This window comes from Perca fluviatilis, chromosome 7 (assembly GCF_010015445.1).
Source record: "Perca fluviatilis chromosome 7, GENO_Pfluv_1.0, whole genome shotgun sequence".
Classification (NCBI taxonomy): domain Eukaryota; kingdom Metazoa; phylum Chordata; class Actinopteri; order Perciformes; family Percidae; genus Perca; species Perca fluviatilis.
Window position 1 is genome coordinate 13,623,202 of NC_053118.1, and position 17,572 is coordinate 13,640,773.

At 42.0% G+C, this 17,572-nt stretch overlaps 1 protein-coding gene across 1 annotated transcript in view; it reads left to right on the plus strand.

The window, feature by feature from the left end:
- Positions 1 to 1,246: 1,246 nt before the first annotated feature.
- Positions 1,247 to 17,572, plus strand: part of LOC120562711 (eukaryotic translation initiation factor 3 subunit H-like) — a 64,067-nt gene continuing 47,741 nt past the window's right edge. Inside the window, 2 exon segments of the mRNA XM_039806562.1 lie at positions 1,247 to 1,412; positions 11,596 to 11,752. Coding sequence (XP_039662496.1) covers positions 1,311 to 1,412; positions 11,596 to 11,752 — 259 coding nt within the window. The 5' untranslated portion in view covers positions 1,247 to 1,310.

Here is a 17,572-nt window from a genome sequence, read left to right on the forward strand (position 1 = left end):
AACAGGTGCTCCGCCTAGAGGGATGCGGGCCTAATTTGCATACAGGTATCCGATACGTCATTTCGCCTAGTCAAAACTAAAATTCAAGATATCTGTAATTACATTTTGACTAGGCAGAATGAAAGTTACAGATATCTCAAATATCAGATATCTCTAATCAAAATTCATTTCAAGATATCTATAACTTGATAATAGATATCTACAATTAAATTATGACTATCCCTAACTGCAGTTTGAGATATCTACAACTCCATTTTGACTAGTCATAATTCCAGTTACAGATATCTACAACGTCATTTCGCCTAGTCAAAACTTAATTTAAGATAAAGTGAACATGTAGATATCTTGAATTGAGGTGAATTAAAGATATCTTGAACTGGAGTTATGACTAGTCAGAATCAAATTGTAGATATCTCAAACTGGCATTACAGATATCTACAATTCAGTTGCAGATATCCGTAATTAGAAAAGTGACGTCATTTGTCCTAGGAAGAATGTCTTTGTGGATATCTGAAATGACAATTATGGATAGGACGAATGTAGTTGCGGATATCTGAAATGTTCTTTTTGACTAGGCAAAACTGAATTACAGATATCTGCAACACATATCCAGTCTAGCTGTTAAATGTTAAAAAGCCTTGCCATAGGTTGTCGCAGTTTGTTTTTGTTGCCGTTTTTAGACCCTAGGCTGTCTACAGAGACCGCGGTTTTTTTTTACAGTGTGTTCAGGGGACAGGCAGCTTGCGGATAGTGAGGAGATGTTTGCTGTATGTGACAAAAAATGTTGTAGCCTAAAAAATGCGTCACATCACTTAGAGCACCTTTAATTAAGCAATATTACACACGGTGTTATGTTGGATACATTCTGTGTGTTCCTGTGGTTCGTGATTTATTTTCACTAATAAAAATGTCTCACAAACAACTGGAATGTTGACATGGAAATCATATCATTTTTGTTGTATTATATGAGATGTATTATATATCGCTCGTATTACTATGCCAATTAATTAATTAATCAATATAAACTCCCTACCCACCAAACCGTTTGAGTTTTTGCAAGCCCCTTGTCGCATTCTTATATCCTGTCTATAGTCCCAACCAGAGTGATAGTATCTCTATGGCTCTGGTCCCAACCATAGACAGGATATAAGAAGGTTCTGAAGCGAAGCTTACCCCCGTGGTCGCAACTAAAGTGGGAACTTAACCACGTAGCCCTTGTTTTTATGCGGACAGGAAAACGGACGCATCTTTACCGGAAACGTCCGTCAACGAACACTTTCCTCCCTTTTTCCGCGTGCGGCGTTCTGAAGATGGCTTCACGTAAAGAGTCTGGTACAGCAACAAGCGCCGTGATGGCTTCTACAAGCGGCACTTTGGACTCTCCTGTCAAACAGATCCAAATTGAGGGACTGGTAAGTGTTACTACGGTGCTGTGAAGCTAGCTACGTACTGAATAACGGTGGCGACCGGCGGAGAAACCGGTTCCAAAGTGTTGCCAGAGGTGGATGCTAGCAGCTAAAGTGTGAGCATCATCATGGCGGACACGAATGTGAAGCGGTGTTTTGTAACGTTACTATTGAGTCCCATAGCCGATGCCTGTAGTAGCTACGTATTGCGTTATTTAAACAAATACATTACTAACAAACGGATCATATTTGCTGTTTACAACCTCCCAACCGGCTAATAATAGTGTATTTTAGCTAAGTTAGCTGGTGTTAAGCTAGCTTTTGGGACGTTTCATTTTAAAACCAGGACCTCCCTGCTTGTCTGTATTAAAGGTCCCATGACCTGGTGCTCTTTGGATGCTTTTCTATAGACCTTAGTGGTCCCCTAATACTGTATCTGAAGTCTCTTTCCCGAAATTCAGCCTTGGTGCAGAATTACAGCCACTAGAGCCAGTCCCACAATGAGCTTTCCTTAGGATGTGCCATTTCTGTGTTTATAGCTATTGAGGGGGGGAGGGGGGCAAGGTGGAGGGTGGGGGTGTGGCCTTGACCAACTGCCATGCTTCGCTTGTTTGCAGCCATGATGTCTTTCTATTGGGTGGGCAAAGCAGAGAAAGGGGAGGTAACCTTTCCCCTTATGGCGTCATAAAAGGAAGATTCCAGATCGGCCCATCTGAGCTTTCATTTTCTCAAAGGCAGAGCAGGATACCCAGGGCTCGGTTTACACCTATCACCATTTCTAGCCACTGGGGGACCATAGGCAGGCTGGGGGAACACATGTTAATGTTAAAAAACCTCATAAAGTAAAATTTTCTAAGGGAGCACCATAGACTAACGATGCTGCCCTAAGTGTTATATACCACAAAAGAAAAATGTTTTTAGGAGGCATTAGTTAGCCGTGTCACCTTTTTCAGCCCTTCTGAGTTTGCAGGTATGTCCGTTCCGACTGAAATATTTTCCTTCCGTCGCTCCGGACAGCGGCAGACTCTTTTTTTTTTTCTCCCTTTTCCGCCAAGTGGCGCTTGTGCCTGCTCGCGGTGTGAAGCGCTTTAAAACGTTAATATATTGTTAAATTTAAATAATTTTCAATTTACATTTTTTTTTCTCAGTTTTTTAGGAATCGGAATCATTATAAAAGTACCCGTTTTGGAATTGTAAAAATCCAAACGGTACCCAACCCATTCTTCTCAGTGATCGCTCCGTTTCTCTGGTCTGTTGTGTCACGTTAGCTTTTCAGGCGAAAAGTACTTGATGCTCTAGTCTAGAAGATATCTACCTACCCCCCTAGTCAGAGATTCCACTTGGAACGAGTTATTTGTCAGGTTGTTGGTCAATTTTGCCCTCTGTTTATATTCAACAAGGTCGGATTCTTATTCCCCCCCACCCCACCTGCTCACATTTGATGTTTTCAAACTACAGACAACTGACAATTTTGCTGATATGGCACTCCTCTGGTTTAGTAAAATTAAAACATTATTGCCAAAGATGATATCTTTCAGCCTATTTTTGGCAGTTAGGAACAAATACATGCTTGAGGCTTTTGTTTCTGGATTTGTGGTTCTTGAACAATTTTAATGGTTTGGTGCTTTTTGTGTTATTACCCATTTTCAACAGATCTTGTGTTTTACTTTAAAACTGATTGTTGCTTCTATGAGTTCCTAATCTCTGACCAGTGATCTCTAACACGTAAATTGTAATACATTGTGTATTTAACTTCACACAGCCTACACATTGTGGTATTTATAGGATGTAGTACCTCAGTATAAACAGCAGAGGACAAACTTGCTTCACTGCCATGCACTGATGCTGTCCCTCCACCTGCCCTACACTGCACTGGACACAAAGCAGCCTATTTGCCTGGTGTGCCTGAACGCAGTAGCAGGACATAAACCTGCCAGCTGCTTCCTTCCTTTTTATCTTGCTCATTAAAGCTGCCCTAGAGTCTCGGGCCCTAATTTAAAATCTAAATATTTCACCTCAATGTGTATTATTTAGACCTCCTAATGAGATTTTCTTAATTAATTTTCTCAGCCTTATCAACCAAACATTTTTAATCGCAGCAGTTAAATTAAAAACAGTCGCGAGCTGTTTAGTGTGTGGCCTCGTTTGGATTCAGGTGTCTATTGCAGGCAGAGTTATGAAAGACGTTTCACCTGAATGCATTGATATGCAGCAGTTGCTGCTGTGTTGCGTCATGACCCGTCTGTCAGAGGTTTAGCTGGAGGGTTGCCCACAGACAGCATCACCACTGCTGTGTGGTAGTATTGGATTGTTTCCTTGCTTTTGAAGAGGTTTCAGTGGCTGCTGTTGCCACCAGAATGGAGTGCTGCACAGCGACGGGTTCCATTAAACACCTACTGAGATCACACGACTGCCTGTATGTTTGAAAAAGGCTTTATTCATTTATTCTGATGTATGATTTACGTCAGACGCTGGCTTTAGTCCTGTACTGTGAATAAAGGAACAGTTGTGGCACATTTTAGGTGACATTTTGGCATTGTGATTTGAAAGTTCTGGGGAAATGCAGATAATATAGTTTGTGTAAATTAGTTTCATTTCAAAATTTCTTTTAGCAGTAGCCACTGGTCCTTAAAGGTCCACTGTGTAGGAATTTCTCCCATCTAGCGTTGAGATCATATATCGGCAGTGTTTCCCCACACACAGACTAATTTGTGGCGGTGCGACGCACAATCAACACCGGCCGCCGCACATTGCGTTTTTTTTTACGTTATTTAAAACACGCAGCATATTCGTTCAGCTGCATTTCCTTTCCCTGCTCTCCTCCGTCTCTCTGAACTGGCATCTCGCTTACACACACATAGTGCGTCTCACTATCTTTGTGGGGACCCGTTATTGACATAATGCATTCCCTAGCCTGTTACCCTAACCTTAACCATCACAACTAAATGCCTAACCTTAACCCTTACCCTCATTCTAACCCTAATCTTAAAAGCAAGTCTTAACCCTCAAACAGCCTTTTAAAGGTCCAGCATTTTGGCCCCACAAAGCAGTCCGGACCCCACAAGTATACTGTATTCCTGGTTTTTGGACCCCACGAATGTAGTTAAACAAAAAAAACACACACACAGCCCCTCCCCCGTGTAAGACGGCTGGCGAAAAAGGTTGGTATCTCGTTAACACCTTTACACAATCGCACATTAAAAAGTCCTATATAAAAATATTTTATATTCTGAATATAATGTTGTCAGTGTGTTAATGGAGTCCTGACCCGACTCTTACCAAACAAGCTATTGTGCCTGCTTTAGAAAGTTAACTAGTCGCTAGTTTGTGGTAAAATGCAGTTGGGTTGTCGAGGTCAAAACACAATATGTAGCAGCTGTGAATCTAATAAGCTTATTATAAATAAGTAATTTTTTTTTTTTTTTTACACTGAATGTTTGCTGCTTCAATCCAGATGAGTATGGAAAAGTACTTAGTAGTAAGACTGAAAAAGGCAAATGTTGAGGATGAGGACCAGCCTGAAACAGAGCTGATCAGTCCGACCAGTGTAATGAGTTATGTAATTAATTTGTTTACAATATTTCCAGGCTTCAACCAGTGCTGCTCAAGCAGAAAGACAGGGTCACTGGGAGAGAAAGAAAGATTTGTTAGGCATTGAAGAAAGAGTAGGAGAGGAGGACAGCATCCAACAGCATGTCATCCTCAGTTTTTGATTGTATCAGTCCTGGTTGTTTTGGTGAAACCCAAGGATACTTCCTTAGACCCTCCTGGAGCAGCTTCTTTAAAAATAAATAAAATAAAATAAAACAACATACCACAGAAAAGCAGAGTGTTTACAGCACGGCCAAACAAACTAAGTCAGTCAGAAATCATTGCAGCCACAATCTGGTTTCATGCTGGGCACTGTTCCACTCAACAATGGCTACCTTGCGTTTTCTTCTTTTTCAATTACTCCCTTGAAAATGTAAAAAATGATCTGCAGATGGAATAAGAACCCTGAACAGGACCGTTTTTTTCTTTCTTTTTTTCCCCTTGTGTTTCTTGTGACCACTTCACAATAACAGCCACTCACATTTTCTCCAGCCGTATGAAATGTTGGATTCACATTAGCAGCAACGTCTACAGCTCTGATACGCATTAGGAGAGTGGACAGTAAACTGGGGGGCTGTTATCAATAAGATACAATTTAAAAACTAGAACACTGGATTACATATAGAGATGCACCGATATTCCGGCCGGCAGGTCAGTCTGACATATGCCGATTTCATGCCGGTCAATGCTACAATTAACTGACAACTTAAGTTATACGAGTTACAGTTCTGAAGGACGCACACACACACACACGGATGGACGCGACAGCACGGTCTCTTTTCCCTTTCTCTCAACTTTTGCGCCGTGTCGCGCGTACCTGCTCGCGGTGTGAAGCGCTTGTCCGCGAGTCGTCGGTCACTTCATTTGTAGTTGCATAATTAGGTGGACTGATCCAAACTAGGTGTCGTTTTCTAATGTGTTTTTTTTTTGTGTGACATTTTAGGCCTTTTATTTGTGACAGGACAGCTTAGACACGAAAGGGGAGAGAGAGCGGGAATGACATGCCGCAGGTCGGAATCGAACCCGCAGCCGCTGCATCGAGGACTGAGCCTCAGCCAAAGATCACTGTCCCCTCTGTAACACATCAATTGATACATACCTAATCAACCTTTTAAAGCAACACTGTAACTTTTAGCTGCAGCTGTAGTTCAATGAGACAACCTGTAGGGGGACCGAAGCGTTACATAGTGTTGCTTGAATATTTGCTGCTGCTATGAACATTTATATACATTTTACTATGTATACAGAGCATCTTTGGCACAAAAATGTCTTTTGCGACGTATTAAGTTTTATCTAATCTCATTATCAAGTTGTAGCCAGAGGTTGTGAACATCATTAAGGCCACTCAAAACCGTTTCAGTCCTCCTCAGCCTACAGATTTCAGCTGAATATTTAGCGTCCTAGTCATTGTTGTTTCTTCAAAAGATGAACAGATTTGAATAAGCGGTTTCAATACTGTAATCAGATTCAATCAAATGCTATTAATCCCTCACTGCAGCAGCTCACAAGAATTAGCAGCCTCGATTCTGTTTGAAAAGTGTAGGGCTGTACCGAATACCTTTTTTTATTTTATTTTATTTTATTTATTTTTTGAGCTACAAAGGTTTGGTGCTTTTCAACTGCAAATATTCAACGCTTCGGGCGTTGGTGGTGGCAGCGGCGGGGGAAACCAACATTTCCGACCGCACCTGAAGGTAGCTTTATTTCATGGAGAGAAAGGGAGAAAAGAGCCGAAGCTAGGACACAGTCATCCTGGGCAGTTCAATGCTTGTTTTTTGCCTGCATAGTGCTTAAAACACTTTTTTTGGAGCAGCGATGGAGGTTGTAATATTTCCTGTTACTGTAACCTTACGAGACTTGCACGCCGCAATACGGGCTGACGAGTGTGGTAGCCGGTTAACGTTATATGATTGTCCACCGCAGGGTGACGTTGGGTTGCTTTTCTCCGAAAGGTGAATCGGGCTCAACTTTTTGTCGCAGGAATTCAAAACAAACCGAAAGACGTGCGTTTTTGCCGGACTGTCTGACGAGTGATGACGGACGCAGTGTTTGTGAAAAAAATCTCAGCCAGCCGGTGCCTCACTGTGTTGGCATTATGCACGGCCGTACTATCTTTACCTTGTCGCCTGAAACGACGCCAGGCTGCTACAGTTTAACCATACAGACCTCTACACACATCAGACTGCTTGCTTGTAGCGGACATTTAGCTAGCAGCTTAGTCCCTACAAAACACCACAGTGAATTTCAGCCTTCATGCACGTTTAAAAAAAAAAACCAAATATTAGAATCCCAACATTGAATATCGAATACCTACCCAACGAACGGATATTCGGATCCAGCCCTAGAAAAGTGATGCAATAATGATGCACAATGCCTTCCTGTCCTTTTTTTTAGGTCCCATGTAATCTCCTTTTATCATTGGTTCCAAAACTGGGTGGATGCTAAATACTGAAAATGTTTGTATCTACAAAAAGGGGCCCCAGCCGACAAAGTTTGGGAACCACTGTCCTGTATATTGACATTTTTTAGTAATCTTAGTTAAATCAGCTTGGCCCTGCATTGTGTGCACACTGAATGTTTAATGTTAAAAGAAATGAAATAAGGTTATTTCTCAAAAAACTGTATATTACAGCCCACGTGTAGAGTTGGTCTACACATCAGTGGAGCTAAAAGAAAACTCATCACGGGATCGTCTTTCTTCCTTTACTTTCTCATAACTTGAGCCCCGTTGTGGCAGGAATATGAGCTCTTTTGTGTGAGTGAGAGAGAAGATTTATGATAAGAATTAAAGGCAGCCAACGTGGGATTTGGACTGCAATTGATTTTGCACAATTCAATTTTAAGCTTGTTGATTTATAACACGCTGTCCACATATCGTTGGTGTGTGTGTGTGTGTGTGTGTGTGTGTGTGGGTGTGTGTGTGTGTGTGTGTGTGTGTGTGTGTGTGTGTGTGTGTGTGTGTGTGTGTGTGTGTGTGTGTGTGTGTGTGTGTGTGTGTGTGTGTGTGTGTGTGTGTGTGTGTGTGTGTGTGTGTGTGTGTGTGTGTGTCAAGGCTTTGCTTACAATACCTGATGGCATTTACTTGGCACCAGGAAGCCAACACAACAAATCCAGTGAAACCCTGGTCCTCCCTTTCTTTTATTGCAGACTCTTCTTCACTTCCCCTCTGTTAGGGAGTTCTGTAGATTCAGTAGTTTTCTTAAAGCTCTGCTTGAATTTAGCTTCATTTATTTGACCTTCCTGGAGTCGGTTTCGGCCAATTGTCCATCCATCACCCCCTCCTTTTCCAGACGGACACTATCTAAGGGTGAGATGAACATATTGCCAAGAGTTAGAGAGCATTGTGTATCTGTGCTATCTGCGCTCACTGATGGAGGAAGACGACAAAGGCTACTCGCTGGCAGAAAAAGGAGCCAAAGCTCAAAGAGGCTTTATAAAAGCAGCCAGTGCTGCTGATTTTTGAGACTTCCACTGGAGCCATCTTCTCCCCATCCCCTCCCTCTCGGGCATTGGTTCACCTGGCCCCTTCCTGCTCTCTCTTACCATCATCTCCTTTATCCTTCTGGTTTCTCTCTGTCCCATTTTCACAGTTGCATTTTTTTCCTCCATTCCTCTCTCTGCCCTGCTCCACAACCCCCCTCCTCCCCTTGACCTGTTGTTCAGACCTTCCTCCCCTCTCAGTCAGGAAAGACAGGCAGGCAGGGAATGAGATTTGTTTTTCTTCCCACTCCACCCCATATCTCCTCTTCTCCCACCCGTAGCTCTTTTACTTGTTGCATGACAGGTCCAGCACTCTATTGAAATAAATCATCTCCCAAGACAGATGCATGCGTGTGTACGCATGTGTGTGCGTGTGCCAGTGAGACAAGTAAGGGCTCCCTCATGGTGATGATGTGTGTTTTGTTGTGAGCACGGCCCCAGGACTACCTGTGTGTGTGTGTGTGTGTGTGTGTGTGTGTGTGTGTGTGTGTGTGTGTGTGTGTGTGTGTGTGTGTGTGTTATTAATGCCTCTGGCTGTGACCTGCCCACACTGTTATCAGCGTGATTTATGCTCTCCCCCTCCAAACTCTGCTTCCAGCTTTGTGTCCTTTTCCTCCACATTAAGACACTTTGCCTTTTTCTCTACTCTTTGCCATGTCTGTTTTTGCTGGTCGAATCGTGTGTGTGTGGGGGGGGTGGGTGTGGGTGGTTGTGAGTGAGCCCTACTGTCCTTGGTGTCAGTGATGCCGCATTAGAGCTTAAACCAGCTCCTCAATCATTTGGAGGCTTGTCCTATTGGCCCATTTTTATCTGGCGTTAAATATTAAACGCATACGATGATGCATGGACACCCTGTCCAGATGAGGCACGGCGATGTGGGATATCAGACTGTAAGTCCAAATATACCCTCCCGCGGTACGGGGGTAGCATTTTTCTTAAAATTTCACTAAACTCAGGTTTTTATTCTTGATGTGTGCCGCCTCTGCTCTCTCCAGTGTAGATTGCTACGCTGTGCTGAATACTAACTGGCCTTTTGTATGCACTCTAGATCGTGATGAACTGGTGTTTAGAGCCTGCAGGTGGTGCTTACCACTTAACTTACCACTAAACCCCTGCCCGAGTAACCTGTCCCAGAATATCCTCTTAACAGATTTTTTTGTGGCAATTTTGTGGTTTTATATAAGCGCTTAGTGACAAGTGAAGGGTGCCGAATGGTGGCTGAGGATTTATTATGCACTTTAAATCAATGTAAGGGGTGTTGTTGATGTGGTAGGTTTTCTGAAAAACTAACTGTTGAAGTATAATTTAATCCTCCTCACTTTTTGTTTAAGGACATGTAGATTACCATAATGTTGCAGCCATTGTGCGTAACATTTTTCATATATATATTTATTTATTTATTTATTTTTTGGAAGCCGTCTCGAAGCTTGAGGCCTCAGTGGACGATGCCCTTGGCGGCAGTTGACTGACATCTGAGGGCCAGTGTTGCTAGGAGACACTCTCCTAGCACGCCAGTCAATCCTGGCGTGCTACTGACAGGAGCACATCATAGCCCAGTAGCCCATGACCGTTGAAACAAAATGCCCACATTAATGCAGTGATTTAAGACATCTGTCCGTTACAACTTTCAACATTTAGGAGGGCCTGTTAACTTTGTACTCCAAGCCAGGCTAAGTAGCGTGTTAGCACAAGTTCCCAGTACGTGGTTAAAAAAAACAACTTACATTTCTTTGTTTTGGTTATTACAATTCAGAACAAACATAAAGGACATACTGATTTAAAAATTAACTCTTATTTCTGTCCAGATTATGTCCCTGACTGACAGCTGCAGTGCTATTGGGCACTATGCAGGAAATGTTGCAATATTGTGACTGAAGCAAAGCTTCAAAATGTGGCGTAGGAGTTACTTATGACTTATACTATTTTTCAGAGTGGAGCTGGTGATGGGTGGGCTGAACCATGTAAGCAATAGCACCTGTAAGGGCTGTACACAGGCAAAAGATAAGCACTGATTTCTAGGTAAAAATCTAATTTCAACATTCACTAGTCACTAAATCACTATTCTGTGAGCAAACCTTTTGCGACCAGATACTGAGCAACTCTTCACACGTTTGTGATACCGCCAGAAGGCATCTTCTGTACCGCATAGTATGTAAGAAAGATTAAGCCTCCCACTGCACAAAATAAAATAGTAATGACTTGTACTCCCACCTAACTATTCATATTTTCATTATTTTGATTCTCCAATATGTTGTGGTAATATTTACCATGGCCTGAAGTCACTGTTAGGCTGTGTAATGAGTTGATGAAAGTAAACTCATGATGAAAATATATATTTGTGATTAAAAATTGTCCTTATTGAATTCAGTCACATATCCCTGCATATGTTTTTTTTAATCAAGTTCTAAATTAACATTATTATCTTTATCATGTTTTTATACATTAGAATATGAAGTTTTATGGAACACTGAAAGAAAAGCCATATTATGTTTTCCATTGGTATTAATGAAATGGTTTAATGTATATGTACTGTGCTAAAACATAATGTGTAAAGGACCAGTGAAAGGAACACTAATCTGCAGCTGGAGGGATGAAAAAACCCAAGTGGCTTGTAAAAAACAAAAAAAACAAAAACCCATCTCAGCCAAACTAACCCCAACACAAACTGTTGAGCACAAATCAACATGATGAGCAATTGTATTGAATAACATAAATCAAAGGATGATAAAATACAATAACAAGCGATGATGTAACAGCCACAGAATGCAAAAACACAATAGGCACGATAAATACATTAGCCCCGGTTCAGAAAATGAAATCATTTTTCAGAAACTGTCATTTAAAAGTGCGTAAAGCCTCCTTTCGTCCCCCTCTAGCTCTTTTCTGGTGTGGTCACAAATCAGCACCAACGACCTGCCAAATGCTGGTAAAATATGCGAGTGGCTGGTAGATTTGCTTTACTCACCAGCCAAGAACAAACAAACAATGGTCATCTATTGAGTGTCTAGTAAAATGTGAAAATTCACTAGCTATTTGGCCGGTGAACAAAAAAGTAAATATTGCACACTGGTTGCGGTAGTGTGATACTTCAGTGATGGTGCTCTTTCTGTTTTCACAGGTGGTGCTAAAGATTATCAAGCACTACCAGGAAGAGGGCCAGGGAAGTGAGGTGGTTCAGGGCGTCCTGCTGGGCCTGGTAGTCGAGGACCGGCTGGAGATCACCAACTGCTTCCCCTTCCCCCAGCACACCGAGGATGATGCAGACTTTGATGAAGGTAAATGAGAGCAGTGTTCCCTTTCTGTTTATTCTATCCATCCTTTCTTGCGGCTGGAAAAATGCACCCACACACACACAAAATAACATCACAACTGTGGAAGGAGTCACTGTGGAAAAAAAAAAATTTTGAATTGGAGAGTTTAAAACTTTAACATTGGAAAAAAAAAAAAAAAAAAAAAAAAAAAATTTAAAAAAAAAAAAAAAAAAAAGGGAAAAAAAAAAATTGTAGTTGGTTGGCTAGTTAGTTCATTTTGACCATGTCCTTGACAGGTAAGCTGAAAATATAATTTCCGTCAAACTAATTCATTAAAAAAGCAATACAATTGCAAACGGATTGCAAATTGCACACAACTGGTCTTTGAATTCTACTGGAAATTGTCCTTTTAAAATACAGCAAAAATGTGGCAAAGAACAAAGATTTCCTCCAACCCTCAAACCAAACGTTGGACAGAAGGCAATATAGTGCCAACTTGTGTGTTAGTTCACAAGATACATTTTTGAGAGATACATTCTTAGCCCATTATGGTGCCACAAACCTTAAAGACAAAGGGATGCCCCCTGAAACCCGGTTCTAAATGAGTTATCGGTTCTGCTATCGCTATTTGAGAAATTAAGGAGTGGGATTTAAATAGCGGGAAACAAGATTATAGAGAAATTAAAGGCACTTTTTCTCTCTCTCTCATTGCCTGTCTTTGTGCGAGGGGCGGAGGTGTACTCTAAACACACCCTGCAGACTCACATCTTTTATTGTCTCTACAAGTACTTTACAGCACAATCACGTGTTTATTAAGCTAGTATCTACCTTCCACTCAAAGCACTCCTGCAGTTAATCTCCATTAGGGCTGTTGGAATGAATACCGAAAGTCGAAAATATTTCAAATGGTAAAAATATCAATACTATTCAAATGCTGAAATCAGTATTCGAATGTGACTTTTTTTATAAACATGTTGGCTAAAGTTAGCTAATCTCCCTCTTCTCGCCTTGGCCTACCTGCATGTGTCACTCATGTCACGTCAAGGCATTGTGAGGTCTAGCTAAGCATTGGAGTGTAAGCTAACGTTACGTACCGAATAACGTTAGTACAGGGGGGAGGGACAGGCTGCGGCTGGAAATCGGAAGGGCGGGAAATAGTTTTAACATGACTTTAAAATCGACATCCACCGAGCCAAAGTGCTTATGTTAACATTAGTTAGCTAGCTCCTTCTTGTTTCCTAACTGCATCGCAAGTTATAGGAGCTTAGCTGGGAGCTTCATGGAGACAGCTAAAGTTTGTTAGCTGCCCTACAGCTGTCAGTTAGCTTCAACTTCATATATTGCCTTCTAATAGCTGTATTCTTAGTAACATGACAATCTGCGAGAAACTTTTGCTTATAAATCACTAAAATAGTAGTGATCGCACCGTTTGGCTTAGCTAGTTATTAATGTCGTTAGCATCGTGGCTAACACGATTGTTACTTATCTAGCTAGTTTATGACAAATCGTTTTGGCTGTGCTTTCTAACATGATGTCATTGTGCTAACCGAGCACCGTTAGCCTTTACAACAGAGCCGCTTCACTACACTTGTTAGATAATGTTTCATTACGGAGTTCTCGTTAGTGTGTGTGTGTGTGTGTGTGTGTGTGTGTGTGTGTGTGTGTGTGTGTGTGTGTGCGGGTGGGAAATGAATGTAAACAAAGTTGCGTGCCCTTCAAGGCCAGGCTAATGTTGGAAGTCCCTCTAGTGGACAGAATATGTAATAACAAACATATGCTTATAGTGGCATTGACTATGTATAAGCCTGAGTAGTGTAGTACATATTAATAACAGGCTGCATTTGAACATTAAATATTTGAATATAAAAATTTTTGTTTTATTGGAATGGTATTATAGAAGAAGATTGACAGCTCTCCATACCTTGTCTTTTCTGACGATGTCCTATTAAAAAGGATTTGTGGTGTCTATTATGTTTTTCACCTCCAAGATGAACCTCTCATTGTCCATGGTGTTGTAGAGGAGATATAAACGATATTACTGGCTGCTTTTTCCGTTTCACTTCCTGTCCGGCTGTCTGAACGCCCCGCGGCTCGTGTGAAAATAGAGCTAGTGCGTATCTTTAGCAGAGCGGAGGGACGCACGCTTGTGGGACGCGTCGTGACGTGGGCTGTGGAATATCAAACATTGACTTGAATGGCAGCGGAACGCCCAGTAAAGAATATGGGTAAAGGTTTGGCTTAGTTTGCCCTGTATCTTAAAATCAAATTCTTGTAAGCTTAGCTGCTGGCTGAGACAAACCAGCCCCTCCCCTCTCTACCAGCGGTACCTGCAGCATGTGTTCACCTGCGGTGATTCACATCAGCAGAGGGAGGTAGGCCGAGGACTGATAGTCTGTCATTTATTCTTTCTAAACTTCACAGAATATTACTTCTTTTATTGCCATTTTAGATTAGTTTCTAGTGAGATATTGAGTTGTATAATGACTTTGCGGTTGTGGACTTTACTGTTGCTACTTTAGAAACCACATTTTATTATTTAAAATATAAATACATTCTAATCCTGGTCTGAATTTTTTTTCAGTATTATTATTACACTTTTTTCTTTTTTTTTAAAGCAATTAGGCTATTTAGTAATGAAAAAGAATGGATAAGAGTATCGATAAAGAACTGAACCGATGAGAGTAGCATCGATAAAATCCTAGCGATGCCCATCCCTAATAAAGACATAACGGACTATCAGGACAGTAGCCATGGTACTATCAAATCAATAACTCACTGGATGTCTGTGTGTGCGTAAGATGTCCCCAGGCACGACGTTAAGGACAATGCCGACTTTTAACTAGGCTAACTAGGTGCTGGGTGTCCTACACTGTCAGCGCCAGGGTTGATGTGTGAGGGCAGTGGTGCAGGGATGGAATGGCTCCATTGTTTGGGTTACAGGTGGGTGGTGCAAACGTGCACAGGATTTGTTTTGGTCTTTATCTGTACACCTACGTATTTCTTTTCCCCTCCCGCCTCCCGTCAGCTTTCATATCAAAAGATGCCATGTCCTCCGACCTCAGCCCTTCCCTTATCAAGCCTTGCTGTTACCCGCTCCTTGTTAGCAGAACAAAATCCGCCACAAGCCAGACTGAAGGATGGGAAGGTGAGCAGATGCGGGAAACGGGGGAAGGAAAAAAAAAATCCTGCTTTAACAGGCCTCCACTGCTAACGAGCAACTGTCAAAAATGTAAGGGTGGCTGCAGGTCGTTAGTGTCAGTGCTCACTCTGCGAGTGTGTGTCTGTGCGGGTGAGTGTCATGGCTTTTTGTGTTGTTGACTTTTGATGCGCTGGATTTTCCATCTGTCACTCCCTTTAAGCTAACAAGGGCTTCGGTGAGCAGCTGGGAAAATTTACAGAACTACAACAGGATTCCGCTCAACTCGGGCTTTTCATTCAGTTGCAAAAAGCGACAGACTTCAGGTTAATCTGTCACTCTGACACCAAAGTGTTGGGAGTCATTCATGTTGTGTGTGCCGTTTGTCTTTGAAATGATTTTGAATCCAGGAACAATGCAGCACAAAGTAGACAACTCTGTAGACTATTGAATGCTCCTGTCTTGGCTTACAAAGTGGGTTTCATATAAGTTTAAGCATTAAAAATGGATTTTATGTCTGTACATTTGGTCATTTTGTACTACAGCCTGAATTGTCAACCAACGCACACTGACAACTGACAACCAGACCTTTCTTTCTTTCTTTCTTTCTTTCTTTCTTTCTTTCTTTCTTTCTTTCGCTCTCTCGTGTCTGCCCTGTTGCAACTAATTGCTTGTGTTCTGTGCTGATGTCGGGGCAGAAGAACAACAGTGTTTACTGTATGAATTTGGACTCTGAAACAATCTTGTGAACTTACTCTTGGAGCATTAATATTCTACGAAAGATCCAGAGCTGAACTGTGATAAATGATGGGAGGCAACAAGTGTGTAGCTACCCTATATTTAGACGTTGGGATGCACATTTAGATAAATTGGTCGATCGATTTGAACTTTCATTGGCTAAAAACCACATGCCTCCAAAATGTGTATTGCCACATCAATAATGACAATGTGCAGTGACACACTGGGTAATGCTTTGGACGGTCCCCAAAGAAGATGCCGTTTTCAATAAAATACTGCAGACTGGCAATGCCAGGCTCCGTGTAATCTGCCTAAATCCAGTATTTTCAGTTCTTAACCATTCTTGATACGGATTCTTTAATGGACGTGGGTAAAACGGATGGCGTGCTTAATTCACAGAATTTGAAAAAAAAATATTCTTTTTTTACACTTCATATTAACAATTCTTTTTTCATTCACTGTACTGTAACTCGCCAGAATGACACAGGGTCCAACTTACGTTGGGCCATATACAATCAGCCAGTTGCCTGAAAAACATTTCATTCTAATAATTTTGCTTCCCGAGCGGCGTTGCTAGGTCTCCTCTGTCCGAGACTTCTCTCTACTCTGCCCGTGTCTCTCAGCACGTTGCACGGAGACAGACACAGGCAGGCTTGCTAACTTCATACATGAAATGGCAGTCAATATAAACAACACGCGAGTTAAAACGCAAAAGAACATTCAATGTGTCTTGACGACAACATACCACTGGGTTGAGAAGTGTGTGTGTGCGTGTGCGAGTGAGAGAGACGAGAGAGAACTGTTGGCGATCAGAGCACAGTAGAAAACTTGCATTCCATGGCGCACGGCTGACTTGTGCTGCTCTTATTCATCTCGCCCATACTGCCTGAATAAAATGCATCGCTTTGCGCAGTGTCCTCCAGTCCAGAAAAAGCGCCATTGGGTAGTTGTTGTGTAGGTGGAACCGATGAGCAGAACCGGAATCTTTTTTTTTTTTTCTTTGCATTTTGGAATCTTTTTCTAATTTGGAGCGGGATGTGATTTCTTGCAAATAAAATAGCTTTCAATAATTGCCCTAAAAAAGGAGGAGTCAAAATAGGGGCCAGTGGCCTAGGGAAGTAGTTGGTCACACTTGCGATGTTGTCACTCGTGCTGGGTCCACAGCTCCTGTAAGTAATGTTTCAATCATCACTTCATTATTCTGCACCATGCTCCCTTTCCTTCTGAAAGGGAATGGCCCGAAGTAGGTATGTGATTGGGAAATTGGGAATTGCAGGAGAGGGGAGGGACACACGCGCACACACACACATGCACACACGCATGCATGCGCACATTCACACTGTTACACCACACACTCTTGTACACCCTACAGGCACAGGAGGATATTGGAGAAAATGTTTTTGACAGTTGTACCAGTTTTTGATGAATGTCTTACAGAATGTGGTCTGAATCTGTTTTTGTATCCGTGTAGCCCTATCGCTAACTACTAGTATTGACTTTCTGATACATATCAGTTAATTACTACACCCCTAGATAAAGCTTGAGATTTGGGTGCAGAAAGACTCGGCAGAGCAACACGCACTGTCTTTACCTCCAATCAGGCACCCTGGACACGTTTAAGTTACAAGGTCTGCATGTGTGGATATATCAGTCTCTGTGCTGTGCGTTTCCCTGAACCAGTGTTGTGCGTGCCTTTACCTGAATCATCTTAGACTGACTCATTGCCTGGCTAGAGGCCCCTCGGATAAGAATTACTCCTCCAGTTGATCTCTAAAGGCAAGACGGACAGGATTGGCAGTTACGTGATTCTATGTGTATTTGAGAGCAAGCACGTCTGTGTGTGTGTCTGCTATGCTGCCTTTTCATCAACAGGTGCCAGTGTGGAGCTGTACTTGCAGGACAGTCAGTCAGCGGCATCAAATGTGACCAATATGAGTGAGAAAAAGATAGAGAAAGGGAGTAATCGAGCA